Source organism: Pelophylax lessonae, assembly GCF_965119305.1.
Source record: "Pelophylax lessonae genome assembly, contig: HAP1_SCAFFOLD_254, whole genome shotgun sequence".
NCBI lineage: Eukaryota > Metazoa > Chordata > Amphibia > Anura > Ranidae > Pelophylax > Pelophylax lessonae.
The window spans coordinates 145,986-165,814 of record NW_028120085.1 but is presented as its reverse complement, the minus strand read 5'-3'; the positions used below and the strand labels follow the sequence as shown (position 1 = coordinate 165,814).

Sequence of the window (19,829 nt, the reverse complement as noted above, 5' to 3'; positions counted from 1 at the left end):
TCCGACTGTCACAGTCTGACCAAGTTAGTACTAAAAAAATCAGCAGACTGCAGTGCAATTATTGATCCCATCCTCCGACCTCCACCAGACCACCACAGATCTTCTCCCTAATAGGATGGGGGGGAAGCAGTGGCGGTGGGGAGGATGGCACCCCCCATCACCACTGCCACCAATCTCCCCTCACCACCACCACTGCCAACGATTCCCACCCCCCTCACCACCACTAGCAACGATTCCCACCCCCCTCACCACCACTGCCACCGATTCCCACCCCCCTCATCACCACTGCCACCTATTCCCACCCCCCTCACCACCACTGCCACCGATTCCCACCCCCCTCACCACCACTGCCACCTATTCCCACCCCCCTCACCACCACTGCCACCGATTCCCACCCCCTCACCACCACTGCCACCTATTCCCACCCCCCTCACCACCACTGCCACCGATTCCCACCCCCCTCACCACCACTGCCACCGATTCCCACCCCCCTCACCACCACTGCCACCGATTCCCACCCCCTCACCACCACTGCCACCGATTCCCACCCCCCTCACCACCACTGCCACCGATTCCCACCCCCCTCACCACCACTGCCAACGATTCCCACCCCCCTCACCACCACTGCCACCGATTCCCACCCCCCTCACCACCACTGCCACCGATTCCCACCCCCCTCACCACCACTGCCAACGATTCCCACCCCCCTCACCACCACTGCCACCGATTCCCACCCCCCTCACCACCACTGCCACCGATTCCCACCCCCCTCACCACCACTGCCAACGATTCCCACCCCCCTCACCACCACTGCCAACGATTCCCACCCCCCTCACCACCACTGCCAACGATTCCCACCCCCCTCACCGCCACTGCCACCGATTCCCACCCCCCTCACCACCACTGCCACCGATTCCCACCCCCTCACCACCACTGCCACCTATTCCCACCCCCCTCACCACCACTGCCAACGATTCCCACCCCCCTCACCACCACTGCCACTGATTCCCACCCCCCTCACCACCACTGCCACCGATTCCCACCCCCTCACCACCACTGCCACCTATTCCCACCCCCCTCACCACCACTGCCACCGATTCCCACCCCCCTCACCACCACTGCCACCGATTCCCACCCCCCTCACCACCATTGCCACCGATTCCCACCCCCCTCACCACCACTGCCACCGATTCCCACCCCCCTCACCACCACTGCCACCGATTCCCACCCCCCTCACCACCACTGCCACCGATTCCCACCCCCCTCACCACCACTGCCAACGATTCCCACCCCCCTCACCACCACTGCCACCGATTCCCACCCCCCTCACCACCACTGCCACCGATTCCCACCCCCCTCACCACCACTGCCACCGATTCCCACCCCCCTCACCACCACTGCCACCGATTCCCACCCCCCTCACCACCACTGCCAACGATTCCCACCCCCCTCACCACCACTGCCACCGATTCCCACCCCCCTCACCACCACTGCCACCGATTCCCACCCCCCTCACCACCACTGCCAACGATTCCCACCCCCCTCACCACCACTGCCAACGATTCCCACCCCCCTCACCACCACTGCCACCGATTCCCACCCCCCTCACCACCACTGCCAACGATTCCCACCCCCCTCACCGCCACTGCCACCGATTCCCACCCCCCTCACCACCACTGCCACCGATTCCCACCCCCCTCACCACCACTGCCACCGATTCCCACCCCCCTCACCACCACTGCCACCTATTCCCACCCCCTCACCACCACTGCCACCTATTCCCACCCCCCTCACCACCACTGCCACCTATTCCCACCCCCCTCACCACCACTGCCACCAATTCCCACCCCCCTCACCACCACTGCCACCGATTCCCACCCCCCTCACCACCACCACCACTGCCACCGATTCCCACCCCCCTCACCACCACCACCACTGCCGATTCCCACCCCCCTCACCACTGCCACCGATTCCCCTCCCCCCTCACCACCACTGCCACCGATCCCACCCCCCTCATCACCACCCCCTCATCACCACCACCGCTGCCACTGATCCCACCCCCCTCATCACTACCCCTGCTGCCACCGATCCCAACCCCCTCACCACCACCCCTGATGCCACTGATCCCACCCCCCTCACCACCACCGCTCCCACCACCCCTGCTGCCACTGATTCCACCCCCCTCACCATCACCACCGCTTCCACTGATTCCACCCCCCTCACCACCACCCCTGCTGCCACTCATCCCACCCCCCTCATCATGTCTGCAACCTTTGACATCTCCTGTACCATGTCCGCACAGCCCCTGACATCTCCTGTACCATGTCCGCACAGCCCCTGACATCTCCTGTACCATGTCCACACAGCCCCTGACATCTCCTGTACCATGTCCACACAGCCCGTGACATCTCCTGTACCATGTCCGCACAGCCCCTGACATCTCCTATACCATGTCTCCACAGCCCCTGACATGTCCTGTACCATGTCCACACAGCCCCTGACATCTCCTGTACCATGTCTCCACAGCCCCTGACATCTCCTGTACCATGTCCACACAGCCCGTGACATCTCCTGTACCATGTCCACACAGCCCCTGACATCTCCTGTACCATGTCTCCACAGCCCCTGACATCTCCTGTACCATGTCCACACAGCCTCTGACATCTCCTGTACCATGTCCACACAGCCCGTGACATCTCCTGTACCATGTCCACACAGCCCCTGACATCTCCTGTACCATGTCTCCACAGCCCCTGACATCTCCTGTACCATGTCTCCACAGCCCCTGACATCTCCTGTACCATGTCCGCACAGCCTATGACATCTCCTGCACCATGTCCACACAGCCCCTGACATCTCCTGCACCATGTCCGCACAGCCTATGACATCTCCTGCACCATGTCTCCACAGCCCCTGACATCTCCTATACCATGTCTCCACAGCCCCTGACATCTCCTATACCATGTCTCCACAGCCCCTGACATCTCCTGTATCATGTCCGCACAGCCTCTGACATCTCCTGTATCATGTCCGCACAGCCCCTGACATGTCCTGTACCATGTCCACACAGCCTATGACATCTCCTTTACCATGTCCGCACTTTTACCACTTTTAACTAGAATTTGCTCTTTTATATATAAAGCACTACATGCTTTCATATCTATCTTATCTATGTATAATACACTCTTCAAATTTGCTTTAAAATGCATGGTTTTCCCTTTTATGAACAAGGAAATAATGGCGCTATGCTGTTTGGCCGGTATAATAATGCTATGGGGCTGGTATGACATTTTTTCCAGGGCTGAATTTTATTCCCAGTCCGGCCCTGCCCCACAACATGAACCTTTGTTCTACAACCCCAACTGCTCCCCCCAATATGGCGCATTGTACTACCCCCCCCCCCCAACATGGACCATTGTACTACAACCTCAACAGAATGGTGCATTGTACTACTGCCCCAACATTGACCATTGTACTACTCCCCCCAACATAGACCATTGTGTTACAACCACAAAATGGACCATTGTACTACAAACCCAACAGCATGGAGCATTGCACTACACCCCCACACATGGCGCATTGTACTACAACCCCAACATGGATCATTGTACTGCAACCCCAACATCATGGTGCATTGTACAACTCCCCCCAACATGGGGCATTGTACTTATCCCCTCAACATGGAACATTGTACTACTCCCCCAGCATTAACCATTATACTACAACCCCAACATGGACCATTGTACTATAACTGCAACAGCTTGGAGCATTGTATTACTCCCCCCAACATGGCACATTGTACTACAACCCCAACGTGGACCATTGTACTAAAACCTCAACAGAATGGTGCATTGTACTACTCACCCCAAACATGGATCATTGTACTACAACCCTAACCGCATCATGCCCCATGTGATTCCTAGTGGAGAAGATTCCAAGTGTCCCTTGAGATTTCTGGTGGAAAAGATTCCTAATGTCCCCCGTTATTCCTAATGGATAGCATTCCTAGTGTTCCCCATGATTCCTTGCAGAGAAGATTCCAAGTGTCCTTTTGTGATTCCTAGTGGAGAAGACTCCTAGTGTCCCCTGCAGTGGCGGCTGGTGCTCAAAATTTTTGGGGGGGCGCAAACAGAAAAAAGTAATAGACATTGCTTTGCGGCAAAAAACGCTGTAAAAAATTGCGTGACTTTGAAGTCGCAAAAGTGTGAAAGGGGCCTTCAGTAATAAAGGTATAGCGTGCCCCCTTTCAATTCAGAGGGACCAGCGTGCCCCCTTTCAATGCAGAGAGACCAGCGTGCCCCCTTTCAATGCAGAGAGACCAGCGTGCCCCCTTTCAATGCAGAGAGACCAGTGTGCCCCCTTTCAATGCAGAGACCAGTATACATGCCCCTTTCAATGTAGTGACCAGTATACATGCCCCTTTCAATGTAGTGACCAGTATACATGCCCCCTTCAATGCAGAGACCAGCGTACATGCCCCCTTCAATGCAGAGACCAGCGTACATGCCCCCTTCAATGCAGAGACCAGCGTACATGCCCCCTTTCAATGCAGTGACCAGCATACATGCCCCCTTCAATGCAGTAACCGGCGTACATGCCCCTTTTAATGCAGTGACCAGCATACATGCCCCCTTCAATGCAGAGATCAGCGTGCATGCCCCCTTCAATGCAGAGATCAGCGTGCATGCCCCCTTCAATGCAGAGATCAGCGTGCATGCCCCCTTCAATGCAGTTACCAACGTACATGCCCCCTTCAATGCAGAGATCAGCGTGCGTGCCCCCTTACTTACCTGGGGCAGCAGCGGCGGCGGGCGGCTTCTCCTCAGTCCCGGCGGCGCGTCTACTCGAGTCCTCCCGCTCCCGCCTTCTCCTCGGCCAATGGCATGGGGTTTGCCTTGCGGCCAATCAGGAATCAGGTATTAGACCCACTCCCTGATTGGCCAGGAGGAGGATCTGTGTGACAATAGCGAATTTTCATTCGCTATTGTCATACAATGGGTGGAGTCGGGGCACACTGCTCTGCGCCCCGGGTCCACCCTTTGCTGCAGCCTATTAGAGCCTCTGGCTCTAATCAGATGATGCAAAAAATAAAAAAAAAAAGCCCCATTGAACTCCATGCGTCTGGCGCCCCTGCATGCAGATTAGGGGGCTGGACGCATGGATAGGGGGGGGCAGCGCCCCTGTGCCCCCAAAACACCGGCCGCCACTGGTCCCCTGTGATTCCTGGTGGAGAAGATTCCTGGTGTCCCCTGTGATTCCTAGTGGAGAAGATTCCTGGTGTCCCCTGTGATTCCTAGTGGAGAAGATTCCTGGTGTCCCCTGTGATTCCTAGTGGAGAAGATTCCTGGTGTCCCCTGTGATTCCTAGTGGAGAAGATAAAGTCAGAGGGGTGGATGAGGATAGAGCGACAGATGATGGTGGAGAGTCAAATGAGGATTGAGAGCACATAAAAATGCAGGGGTGGATGGGCATGTAAGAGCAAATGAAGATGAATGATGGCAGAGAAGTAGATGAGAATGGGGGTAGATGAATAATATCGGAGGGGCAGATGAAGACAATGGCAGATTAGGATGAAGGGGTGGATGAAGACACAGAGTAGATGAAGATGGAGGAATGAATGAAGGAGGGGCAGATTAAGGTGGAGCGGACAAATAAAAGTGGAGGGAAAGGTGAAGGGTGAGTGGATGAGGATGAAGGGGCAGATAAGAATGGATGAAGTTGGAAGGATGGGTAAGGATGGAAGTGCAGATGAAGATGGAGGATACATGATGAGGGAGGGATGGATAAGGGTGGGTGAAGCTAGAAGGATGGATAAAGATGAAGGAGCAGGCGAAGATGGAGGGGTACCTGAATTGGATGGTGGATGTGGGTGGAGGGGCAAATGAAGACAGAAGGGTAGATGAGGACAGAAGTGCAGATAATGGTGGAGAGTTGGATGAAGATGGAAGGGCAGATGAGGATGGAGGGTGGATAAAGACTGAAGGGTACAGTAAATGGGGATGGAGGGAAGGTTGAAGACAGAAGGGCAGATGAGGATGGAGGGAAGGTTGAAGACAGAAGGGCAGACGAGGATGGAGGGAAGGATGAAGATGGAAGGGCAGATGAGGATGGAGGGAAGGTTGTAGACGGAAGGGCAGATGAGGATGGAGGGAAGGATGAAGATGGAAGGGCAGATGAGGATGGAGGGAAAGTTGAAGACGGAAGGGCAGATGGGGATGGAGGGAAGGATGAAGACAGAAGGGCAGATGAGGATGGAGGGAAGGTTGTAGACGGAAGGGCAGATGAGGATGGAGGGAAAGTTGAAGACGGAAGGGCAGATGAGGATGGAGGGAAGGTTGAAGACGGAAGGGCAGATGAGGATGGAGGGAAGGATGAAGACAGAAGGGCAGATGAGGATGGAGGGAAGGTTGTAGACGGAAGGGCAGATGAGGATGGAGGGAAAGTTGAAGACGGAAGGGCAGATGAGGATGGAGGGAAGGTTGAAGACGGAAGGGCAGATGAGGATGGAGGGAAGGATGAAGACAGAAGGGTAGATGAGGATGGAGGGAAGGATGAAGACAGAAGGGCAGATGAGGATGGAGGGAAGGTTGAAGACGGAAGGGCAGATGAGGATGGAGGGAAGGATGAAGACAGAAGGGTAGATGAGGATGGAGGGAAGGTTGAAGACAGAAGGGCAGATGAGGATGGAGGGAAGGTTGAAGACGGAAGGGCAGATGAAGATGGAGGGAAGGATGAAGACAGAAGGGCAGATGAGGATGGAGGGAAGGTTGTAGACGGAAGGGCAGATGAGGATGGAGGGAAGGTTGTAGACGGAAGGGCAGATGAGGATGGAGATGGAGGGAAGGTTGAAGACAGAAGGGCAGATGAGGATGGAGGGAAGGTTGAAGACAGAAGGGCAGATGAGGATGGAGGGAAGGTTGAAGACAGAAGGGCAGATGAGGATGGAGGGAAGGTTGAAGACAGAAGGGCAGATGAGGATGGAGGGAAGGATGAAGCCAGAAGGGCAGATGAGGATGGAGGGAAGGTTGTAGACGGAAGGGCAGATGAGGATGGAGGGAAGGTTGTAGACGGAAGGGCAGATGAGGATGGAGGGAAGGTTGTAGACGGAAGGGCAGATGAGGATGGAGGGAAGGATGAAGACGGAAGGGCAGATGAGGATGGAGGGAAGGATGAAGACAGAAGGGTAGATGAGGATGGAGGGAAGGATGAAGACAGAAGGGTAGATGAGGATGGAGGGAAGGTTGAAGACAGAAGGGCAGATGAGGATGGAGGGAAGGTTGAAGACGGAAGGGCAGATGAAGATGGAGGGAAGGATGAAGACGGAAGGGCAGATGAGGATGGAGGGAAGGTTGTAGACGGAAGGGCAGATGAGGATGGAGGGAAGGTTGTAGACGGAAGGGCAGATGAGGATGGAGATGGAGGGAAGATTGAAGACAGAAGGGCAGATGAGGATGGAGGGAAGGTTGAAGACAGAAGGGCAGATGAGGATGGAGGGAAGGTTGAAGACAGAAGGGCAGATGAGGATGGAGGGAAGGATGAAGCCAGAAGGGCAGATGAGGATGGAGGGAAGGTTGTAGACGGAAGGGCAGATGAGGATGGAGGGAAGGTTGTAGATGGAAGGGCAGATGAGGATGGAGGGAAGGTTGTAGACGGAAGGGCAGATGAGGATGGAGGGAAGGATGAAGATAGAAGGGTAGATGAGGATGGAGGGAAGGATGAGGATGGAGGGAAGGATGAGGATGGAGGGAAGGATGAAGACAGAAGGGCAGATGAGGATGGAGGGAAGGTTGAAGACAGAAGGGCAGATGAGGATGGAGGGAAGGATGAAGATGGAAGGGCAGATGAGGATGGAGGGAAGGATGAAGACAGAAGGGCAGATGAGGATGGAGGGAAGGATGAGGATGGAAGGGCAGATGAGGATGGAGGGAAGGATGAAGACAGAAGGGCAGATGAGGATGGAGGGAAGGATGAGGATGGAGGGAAGGTTGAAGACAGAAGGGCAGATGAGGATGGAGGGAAGGATGAAGACAGAAGGGCAGATGAGGATGGAGGGAAGGATGAGGATGGAAGGGCAGATGAGGATGGAGGGAAGGATGAAGACAGAAGGGCAGATGAGGATGGAGGGAAGGATGAAGATGGAGGGAAGGTTGAAGACAGAAGGGCAGATGAGGATGGAGGGAAGGATGAAGATGGAGGGAAGGATGAGGATGGAGGGAAGGATGAGGATGGAAGGGCAGATGAGGATGGAGGGGCAGATGAGGATGGAGGGAAGGATGAGGATGGAGGGAAGGATGAGGATGGAAGGGCAGATGAGGATGGAGGGAAGGATGAGGATGGAGGGAAGGATGAAGATGGAAGGGCAGATGAGGATGGAGGGGAGGATGAAGACAGAAGGGCAGATGAGGATGGAGGGAAGGATGAGGATGGAGGGAAGGATGAGGATGGAGGGAAGGATGAGGATGGAAGGGCAGATGAAGGCGGGGGTCACTAGGATATAGAGGGGTGATGGGACGGATCAGGTGGGGGGTATTCTAGCGCCATGTATCTTGTGTCACTCTCAGACTGCTCATAAATGATTCATGACATGGAGGAGATGTCATTGTCTTTCATGCGGAGATAACCTTCCACTAACTCTCCCATCCCCCCACCTCAGGAGCACTCAGGACGCCGCGCACACCGCTAACACCAGCCTATGACTCATCCATCAATGAATATTCTATATCCCTCACATACCGTCAGACAGTCGCTCATGTCTGGCCCTATCTATGGGCAGCCCATTAGGCCCCAATCTGCCCACACAAGGCGGTCGGCGAGCTGATCGCAGATTTCACATCGCCCAACTCACAGCAACCAATCAGAAAGTATGGCTCATTGTCCAGGCTGACGAAAGCTGAAATCCAATTGGCTGCTACAGTGTTTCCACAGAATAGAGCCCCCAACCATCATCCAGGCGTTCGTTCTTTATTTCACTCCTCGCTGTGTCGTTGTTCGGTCTGATCCCAGAATTCATTATTAGAGGAGAAAAAACAAAGAAACCAAGAAAAGATTCCTCCAATAGGACATCATCCTACAACTACCAGCGTTATTATCATCATCCCTCATCATCGCTATGATTATTATTAATATACTCGTTTTATATCGCTCCAACAGTATGTGTAGTGCTGTACAATATAAAGGCAGACAGTGCAGCTACAATACAAGCGAGTAGGAGGACCCTGAGAGCTTACAATCTAAAAGATATGCAAAGAACACCCCCAGTCATATATAGGGAAATGGCACACCCCTACCACACCCAACTTATATGTAGGTACAGGACACACCCCCACCACACACAACTTATATGAAGGTACAGGACACACCCCCACCACACTCAACTTACAAGGTACAGGACACACCCCCACCACACACAACTTACATGAAGGTACAGGACACACCCCCACCACACTCAACTTATATGAAGGTACAGGACACACCCCTACCACACCCAACTTATATGTAGGTACAGGACACACCCCTACCACACCCAACTTATATGTAGGTACAGGACACACCCCCATCACACCCAACTTATATGTAGGTACAGGACACACCCCCATCACACCCAACTTACATGAAGGTACAGGACACACCCCTACCACACCCAACTTATATGTAGGTACAGGACACACCCCTACCACACCCAACTTATATGTAGGTACAGGACACACCCCCATCACACCCAACTTATATGTAGGTACAGGACACACCCCCATCACACCCAACTTATATGTAGGTACAGGACACACCCCCATCACACCCAACTTATATGTAGGTACAGGACACACCCCCACCACACACAACTTATTTGTAGGTACAGGACACACCCCCACCACACACAACTTATATGAAGGTACAGGACACACCCCCACCACACACAACTTATATGTAGGTACAGGACACACCCCTACCACACCCAACTTATATGAAGGTAAAGGACACACCCCCATTACACCCAACTTATATGTAGGTACAGGACACACCCCACCACACACAACTTATATGTAGGTACAGGACACACCCCCATCACACCCAACTTATATGTAGGTACAGGACACACCCCCACCACACCCAACTTCATGTAGGTACAGGACACACCCCCATCACACCCAACTTATATGTAGTGTGACAGGAAGTCAGGTAAATCTGTGAGTGGTGTCACAGATGGGAGATACACTTCTGCTTGGTTTAGACAATTCACCAATTACTATAGGGTGTCGGCTGCAAAGGCAGCAGGAAGGTGTAAAGAAGTTGAAAACCATTCAGCTATTCAGAATGAGGAAATTAAGGCCTCTATAATTTGTCCAGAGGAAGTCTATTGATTGCTGCATCCTGACGCTGTGTGAGTAGAGGAGGACAGTCAGATGTGTGCCTCCCGACGCTGTGTGAGCATGGGAGAAGGAATGCCTCCTGAAGCTGTGTGAGCATGGGAGAAGGAAGGCCTCCTGAAGCTGTGTGAGCATGGGAGAAGGAATGCCTCCTGAAGCTGTGTGAGCATGGGAGAAGGAATGCCTCCTGAAGCTGTGTGAGCATGGGAGAAGGAAGGCCTCCTGAAGCTGTGTGAGCATGGGAGAAGGAATGCCTCCTGAAGCTGTGTGAGCATGGGAGAAGGAAGGCCTCCTGAAGCTGTGTGAGCATGGGAGAAGGAATGCCTCCTGAAGCGATGTGCGCTGAGGAGGGTAAAAAGTGTGAAGACTTCTCAAGGTGAGGTCTTGGATTGTTTCTATGTGAAAAGAAACCAATGGACATTTCCTGTGTGAAGGGAAAATTAATTAAGACTGAAGATTACTCAAGGTGAGGTCTGGGATTGTTTCTATGTGAAAAGAAATAAATGAACTATTTCTATGTGAAGAGAAAAGGGACATTTGCTGTGCAAAGAGAAAAACAAAGGGACATGTTCTATGTGAAGAGAAAAGGGACATGTTCAATGGACATTTGTTGTGTGAAGAGAAAAACATGGACTATTGAGTGTCTGCTGTAGGATCAGCAAAGTCTGCCCAACAGTAGGTTGGGGACAGACTCCTTAGGTAGGTTCCTGTATGTGAGAAGGTAGCCGCCCACAGTGGCAAGGATTTATTTTGTGTTTTATTTTATTTTGGCTGTTTTGAGGCTTGCACTTGTGTGAAGAAAATTGCAAGAATAAACCAAACTGTTGTTTGCAACCACTTCTCGGCTATCTCCCTGTGTAACAAACCCCCCCCAAGGGGTCATCCACGCCCGCCACCGAGCTAATCTCCTCACAGTAGGTACAGGACACACCCCGTCACACCCAACTTATATGTAGGTACAGGACACACCCCCACCACACCCAACTTATATGTAGGTACAGGACACACCCCCATCACACCCAACTTATATGTAGGTACAGGACACACCCCCACCACACACAACTTATATGTAGGTACAGGACACACCCCCATCACACCCAACTTATATGTAGGTACAGGACACACCCCCACCACACACAACTTATATGTAGGTTCAGGACACACCCCCACCACACCCAACTTATATGTAGGTACAGGACACACCCCCATCACACCCAACTTATATGTAGGTACAGGACACACCCCCACCACACCCAACTTCATGTAGGTACAGGACACACCCCCATCACACCCAACTTATATGTAGGTACAGGACACACCCCCATCACACCCAACTTATATGTAGGTACAGGACACACCCCCACCACACACAACTTATATGAAGGTACAGGACACACCCCCACCACACACAACTTATATGTAGGTACAGGACACACCCCATCACACCCAACTTATATGAAGGTACAGGACACACCCCCACCACACACAACTTATATGTAGGTACAGGACACACCCCATCACACCCAACTTATATGTAGGTACAGGACACACCCCCACCACACACAACTTATATGTAGGTACAGGACACACCCCCACCACACACAACTTATATGTAGGTACAGGACACACCCCATCACACCCAACTTATATGTAGGTACAGGACACACCCCCACCACACACAACTTATATGTAGGTACAGGACACACCCCCACCACACACAACTTATATGAAGGTACAGGACACACCCCCACCACACACAACTTATATGTAGGTACAGGACACACCCCCACCACACACAACTTATATGTAGGTACAGGACACACCCCCACCACACACAACTTATATGAAGGTACAGTACACACCCCCACCACACACAACTTATATGTAGGTACAGGACACACCCCATCACACCCAACTTATATGTAGGTACAGGACACACCCCCATCACACACAACTTATATGTAGGTACAGGACACACCCCCACCACACACAACTTATATGTAGGTACAGGACACACCCCCACCACACACAACTTATATGTAGGTACAGGACACACCCCTGGGTTATAGAACATTCAATTGCAGAGAACAACAATAAGGTCAACTCATGGGTTTCAAATGAGGGGCAGCCAGGAGCCATGTCATTGGGAGATAATTGGGAGCCATTACATTGAGAAACAGTTGGGAGCCATTACATTGAAGGACAGTTGGGAGCCAAATAAATGAGGGACAGTTGGGAGCCATTACATTGAGGGACAGTTGGGAGCCATTACATTGAGGGACAGTTGGGAGCCATTACATTGAGGGACAGTTGGGAACCATTACATTGAAGGACAGTTGGGAGCCAAATAAATGAGGGACACTTGGGAGCCATGTCATTGAGGGACAGTTGGGAGCCATTACATTGAGGGACAGTTGGGAGCCATGTCATTGAGGGACAGTTGGGAGCCATTACATTGAGGGACAGTTGGGAGCCATGACATTGAGGGACAGTTGGGAGCCATGTCATTGAGGGACAGTTGGGAGCCATTACATTGAGGGACAGTTGGGAGCCATGACATTGAGGGACAGTTGGGAGACATGTCATTGAGGGACAGTTGGGAGCCATTACATTGAGGGACAGTTGGGAGCCATTACATTGAGGGACAGTTGGGAGCCATGTCATTGAAGGAAAGTTGGGAGCCATGTCATTGAAGGAAAGTTGGGAGCCATGATATTGAAGGACAGTTGGGAGCCATGACATTGAAGGACAGTCGGGAGCCAAATAAATGAGGGACACTTGGGAGCCATGACATTGAGGGACAGTCAGGAGCCATTACATTGAGGGACAGTTGGGAGCCATTATATTGAGGGACAGTTGGGAGCCATGATATTAAGGGACAGTTGGGAGCCATGTCATTGAGGGACAGTCGGGAGCCATGTAATTGAGAGACAGTCAGGAGCCATGTCATTGAGGGACAGTCGGGAGCCATGTCATTGAGGGACAGTCGGGAGCCATGAAAGAAAGGGTTCTCCAAACGTCCCATTGACTTAATTTCAGTCGGAAAGTAATTGAAAGAAAGCAAATTAAAGAAAGAATTCCTCAGATGAGTGAATGGCTCCTGGCATCCATTCGGAACAATCTGATTGATCATAAATTGTGGAGCATACACATTATTACTACAGGAAGGCAGATAAGGCTTATTGTGGGGGGCTGAGGACTGGGGTAAGAATCAGATGTGGCGCACCCAAAGACTTGCCTGTCCAGAACATGGTTGGTTGGGTGTACATATTTATACTAGTGAAGGAGGGTGAGGCTTTTGATGGCGGAAACAGTTCCAATTTCTTTAACGGTACCGTTGTTACATGGCCCAGTCCATGGATACGAGCCATCATATGAGCCTACCATCTGACCTTTCAGCCAGGTCCTCACTTTTCTCCCTGGGAACCTCAGAGTGCGCTCCGCTCTGTGCCTGTTGACTCATTCTCCAGCATGTGGTCAGTGTTGGTGGCCGGCCTCATGTCTGTGCTTGTTGGCTCATTCTCCAGCATGTGGTCAGTGTTGGTGGTCTGTGGCCGGCCCCATGTCTGTGCTTGTTGGCTCATTCTCCAGCATGTGGTCAGTGTTGGTGGCCGGCCTCATGTCTGTGCTTGTTGGCTCATTCTCCAGCATGTGGTCAGTGTTGGTGGTCTGTGGCCGGCCCCATGTCTGTGCTTGTTGGCTCATTCTCCAGCATGTGGTCAGTGTTGGTGGCCGGCCTCATGTCTGTGCTTGTTGGCTCATTCTCCAGCATGTGGTCAGTGTTGGTGGCCGGCCTCATGTCTGTGCTTGTTGGCTCATTCTCCAGCATGTGGTCAGTGTTGGTGGCCGGCCTCATGTCTGTGCTTGTTGGCTCATTCTCCAGCATGTGGTCAGTGTTGGTGGCCGGCCTCATGTCTGTGCTTGTTGGCTCATTCTCCAGCATGTGGTCAGTGTTGGTGGTCTGTGGCCGGCCCCATGTCTGTGCTTGCTGGCTCATTCTCCAGCATGTGGTCAGTGTTGGTGGTCAGTGGCCGGCCCCATGTCTGAGAAGCACGCGGTGGCTGCTCTGATATATTATTCGTTGTGCCATTAATGAGCAGACAATTCATCTCCAACCATTCTATTAATTCCCTCCATGGGCGCTCATCGAATCTCAGCGGTTAGACGGATAAAGATGCCATGAATGTTTAATAATCTCATTTCCTTCACCGATCTCCAGTGGGATGGCGGCTCAGACTTCAATAAATAGGAATGAATCCCTTTCCCTGGTGTGTGGAGGGGGATGGGTGTCCCGGGGTAATTTACACGTGCCCCCCCCCCCCCCCCCCAGCAGGCTATCTCCATACCCAACCTCTACAGAACAATGTGGGGATCATTCTCTACAGCGGAGGGGTTACACAGATTTGTGATTAATGTCCCCTATGGACCCGATCACAGCTCAGCGATTTTCTGCTTGAAGTACAAAAACGCTCAGAAAGCCGAATCCCATTAATTTCAAAGGCCCCGCCTTTATATCTGAGCGTTCTGACGCCTGAACAAAACGCAAAAAGAGTCCAGGAGCTTCTTTTTGGGGGTTGGAAGCAGATTGGACCCCATAGACTTCAAAGGGGAACACTAAAGAAAAACACGAGAAGCTGGAATAAATTTCTAGAAACTCTGAAATATAAACGCCTGAAAGTCGCTCCGCTCAGTGTGAATGCAGCCTTAGACTGCACACTGCACTGTCCGGGGTTCTGTTCTTCCATTGGCCGATCATTTTCAGGTCTGGTTTCTCCTTTTTTCCACAATCCTTCTGGAGGCTCCAACCGATCCGAGGGGAAGACTGGAATTCTCCGTTATGATGTATGGAAAGTAATGGCAGCAAATAGTTTGCAAATTGGGGCTTGGAGTAGCTATGCTGGTTGGTCCATCCATTCTCTGACCTCCTAGGGCCAAGATAGTGGCCCCCTGCACCCTCTGACTTCCAGGGGACCACAAACAGTGCCCCCCCCCTGTCTGTACCCTCAAATCTCCTGGCCCCAAGGACTGCCACCCATTGATATCCTGGGCCCACGGGCAGTGTCCGTCTCTGTACCTTCACACCTTCCGGGCTCAAGGATGGAATCCTCCTCTCTAATATTTCTTATCCTGGGCCTATGAACAGTGGCCCCCTCTCCACCCTCTGACTTTTAGGGCCCATAAACAGTGGCCCCGTCTCCACCCTCTGACTTCCAGGGCCTATGAACAGTGGCCCCCTCTCCACCCTCTGACTTTTAGGGCCCATAAACAGTGGCCCCTCTCCACCCTCTGACTTTTAGGGCCCATGAACAGTGGCCCCATCTCCACCCTCTGACTTTTAGGGCCCATGAACAGTGGCCCCTCTCCACCCTCTGACTTTTAGGGCCCATGAACAGTGGCCCCATCTCCACCCTCTGACTTTTAGGGCCCATGAACAGTGGCCCCATCTCCACCCTCTGACTTTTAGGGCCCATGAACAGTGGCCCCGTCTCCACCCTCTGACTTCCAGGGCCTATGAACAGTGGCCCCCTCTCCACCCTCTGACTTTTAGGGCCCATAAACAGTGGCCCCTCTCCACCCTCTGACTTTTAGGGCCCATGAACAGTGGCCCCATCTCCACCCTCTGACTTTTAGGGCCCATGAACAGTGGCCCCCTCTCCACCCTCTGACTTTTAGGGCCCATGAACAGTGGCCCCCTCTCCACCCTCTGATTTCCAGGGCCCATGAACAGTGGCCCCCTCTGCACCTACAAACCGACTGGGCTCAAGGATGGAAACGTCCTCTCTACCATTTAATATCCTGGACCCATAAACAGTAGCCCCCTCTGAGTAGCCCCCTCTCCACCCTCTAACCTCAAGGCAGAGCTGTGGATAGGATGGTACCACTAGTCCTCCTGTACAGGGCCCAGGCCAACAGGGGGGCCCAGGCAGCTGGGTGCATCAGATGTGGGCAGGGAGGGTGATAGGCATGGTGGGGGTCAATTACTGGAACCGATCCCCCTGAAAGTTGGCTTCTTCTCCTCTTTCTTCTGCTGGCTTTCAGCTGCTGCAGAAAGAGCCATACAGGGCATTGGTTCAATTAACGCCCCCCCCCCCCACCAAACCCATCACCCTGCCTGTGCACCATATGTTTCCCTCTGCTGCCCAGCCCCCCCCCCCCCCCTCACCAAGTGCCCCCACCCCCACAGTGCTGCTGGTTTCCCTCCTCTCTTTCCCACAACAGCTGCAATCACACAATATGATCCTTCAGGATGGAGAGTGGAGAAGGTCCAGTAAATATCTCACATTTACCGGCCCCTTTCATTTCTGAATGGACACAGTGAGTGATTGGTACCGATTACTCGCTGTGTTTAATTCATAACTGAAGCATAGTAAGCTGTGTTTTTCTTGGCCCTGTCAGGTTGGCTGTATGGAGCCCCATAGTTTCTAACAGCAGCCCTTCCTCTAGGGCCCATGGAGAGTGGCCCCCTCTCTCAGACCTCTGACCTCCGAAGCTCAAGAACAGCGGCCTCCTCTCCACCTTCTGACCTCCGAAGCTCAAGAACAGTGGCCTCCTCTCCACCTACAAACCTCCTGGGCTTTGGGCTTAAGGATGGAAGCCTTATCTCTACCATTTCATATCCAGGGCCCATGAACAGCAGCCCCCTCTCCGACCTCTGACTTCCAGGGCTCAAGTATGGAAGCCTCTCTCTACAATTTGATATCCTAGGCTCAGAGTCTATTTGCCATTAGTAAATCTACCCCTCAGTGTGTGGTGGATCTAAGCTGACAGATCTGGTTGCACTTTACACATCGTCATCATTGTTCTTCAGTTATGAGATCCCTGAAGCGAGGTGCAGTATATACAGTGCCTTGCAAAAGTATTCGGCCCCCTTGAACTTTGCGACCTTTTGCCACATTTCAGGCTTCAAACATAAAGATATAAAACTGTAATTTTTTGTGAAGAATCAACAACAAGTGGGACACAATCATGAAGTGGAAGGAAATTTATTGGATATTTCAAACTTTGTTAACAAATAAAAAACTGAAAAATTGGGCGTGCAAAATTATTCAGCCCCTTTACTTTCAGTGCAGCAAACTCTCTCCAGAAGTTCAGTGAGGATCTCTGAATGATCCAATGTTGACCTAAATGACTAATGATGATAAATAGAATCCACCTGTGTGTAATCAAGTCTCCGTATAAATGCACCTGCACTGTGATAGTCTCAGAGGTCCGTTTAAAGTGCAGAGAGCATCATGAAGAACAAGGAACACACCAGGCAGGTCCGAGATACTGTTGTGGAGAAGTTTAAAGCCGGATTTGGATACAAAAAGATTTCCCAAGCTTTAAACATCCCAAGGAGCACTGTGCAAGCGATAATATTGAAATGGAAGGAGTATCAGACCACTGCAAATCTACGAAGACCTGGCCGTCCCTCTAAACTTTCAGCTCATACAAGGAGAAGACTGATCAGAGATGCAGCCAAGAGGCCCATGATCACTCTGGATGAACTGCAGAGATCTACAGCTGAGGTGGGAGACTCTGTCCATAGGACAACAATCAGTCGTATACTGCACAAATCTGCCCTTTATGGAAGAGTGGCAAGAAGAAAGACATTTCTTAAAGATATCCATAAAAAGTGTCGTTTAAAGTTTGCCACAAGCCACCTGGGAGACACCAAACATGTGGAAGAAGGGGCTCTGCTCAGATGAAACCAAAATCAAACTTTTTGGCAACAATGCAAAACGTTATGTTTGGCGTAAAAGCAACACAGCTCATCACCCTGAACACACCATCCCCACTGTGACACATGGTGGTGGCAGCATCATGGTTTGGGCTGCTTTTCTTCAGCAGGGACAGGGAAGATGGTTAAAATTGATGGGAAGATGGATGGAGCCAAATACAGGACCATTCTGGAAGAAAACCTGATGGAGTCTGCAAAAGACCTGAGACTGGGACGGAGATTTGTCTTCCAACAAGACAATGATCCAAAACATAAAGCAAAATCTACAATGGAATGGTTCACAAATAAACATATCCAGGTGTTAGAATGGCCAAGTCAAAGTCCAGACCTGAATCCAATCGAGAATCTGTGGAAAGAACTGAAAACTGCTGTTCACAAACGCTCTCCATCCAACCTCACTGAGCTCGAGCTGTTTTGCAAGGAGGAATGGGCAAAAATTTCAGTCTCTCGATGTGCAAAACTGATAGAGACAAACCCCAAGCGTCTTACAGCTGTAATCGCAGCAAAAGGTGGCGCTACAAAGTATTAACTTAATAGTTTTGCACGCCCAATTTTTCAGTTTTTTGTTAAAAAAGTTTGAAATATCCAATAAATTTCGTTCCACTTCATGATTGTGTCCCACTAGTTGTTGATTCTTCACAAAAAATTACCGTTTTATATCTTTATGTTTGAAGCCTGAAATGTGGCAAAAGGTCGAAAAGTTCAAGGGGGCCGAATACTTGCGCAAGGCACTGTAGTCCCCGGTGCACACCTGGTAGTGAGTATCACACAGGATTTTATTTCTCGCCTCATTAAGGCCTTGTTAAGTTCCCAGTGAAGTTGAGCCGATGCGGGGAATCCGGGATGGATGAGGTCCACCGTCTAATGCAGCCGCTAATGGCTCAGCTAACAAAACCAATTACCATCCCCCCCCCCCTCGCCAGTCATCACAATTTCCAACTGACTGATTTGTAGCTTTTCAATAAAACATTTTATAGTCCCCGTCCTACAGAACAGCAATGAATAAAAATAGATTTCACCTTCGTTACACCGCCCCCCCCCCCCCCCACACCTGTGGAAGCAAAGACTATTATTAGTAAATTGGAGAAATCTCCCTGTGTGGGGGAGGTCCAGGAACGGCGCTCAATCCTTTCTCCTTCTCTCTCCCGGCAGCTCTCCTGGTCTATTGGGCTTTGGCCTTCATCACCAAAACCATCAAATTTGTGAAGTTCTGGGATAACGGCGTCTGCTTTCTACAGCTGCGATTCTGCCTGACCGGACTGCTGGCCGTCTTCTATGGGATGCTCCTGGCGGTGGAGATCAATGTCATCCGAGTGCGGGTGAGTCATGGCTGTCCCATCCCCCCTCACCATCCCATCCCCCCCTCAGCATCCCATCATCTCCCCACCCCCATCATCTCCTCACCACCCCCATCATCTCCCCAACCATCCCATCATCTCCCCACCATCCCATCATCTCCTCACCATCCCATCATCTCCTCACCATCCCATCATCTCCCCACCATCCCATCATCTCCTCTCCATCCCATCATCTCCTCTCCATCCCATCATCTCCTCACCATCCCATCATCTCCTCACCGTCCCATCATCTCCTCCCCATCATCTCCTCCCCATCCCATCATCTCCTCACCATCATCTCCTCCCCATCCCATCATCTCCTCACCATCCCCATCATCTCCTCACCATCCCATCATCTCCTCCCCATCCCATCATCTCCTCACCATCCCCATCATCTCCTCACCATCC

At 51.9% G+C, this 19,829-nt stretch overlaps 1 protein-coding gene across 1 annotated transcript in view; it reads left to right on the top strand.

Annotated features, from left to right (window-relative positions):
* Positions 1 to 19,829, top strand: part of ABCC8 (ATP binding cassette subfamily C member 8) — a 199,386-nt gene that overhangs the window by 51,282 nt on the left and 128,275 nt on the right. The window contains exon 4 of the mRNA XM_082276046.1: positions 19,237 to 19,403. Coding sequence (XP_082132172.1) covers positions 19,237 to 19,403 — 167 coding nt within the window. The remainder of the gene's footprint in view (positions 1 to 19,236; positions 19,404 to 19,829) is intronic.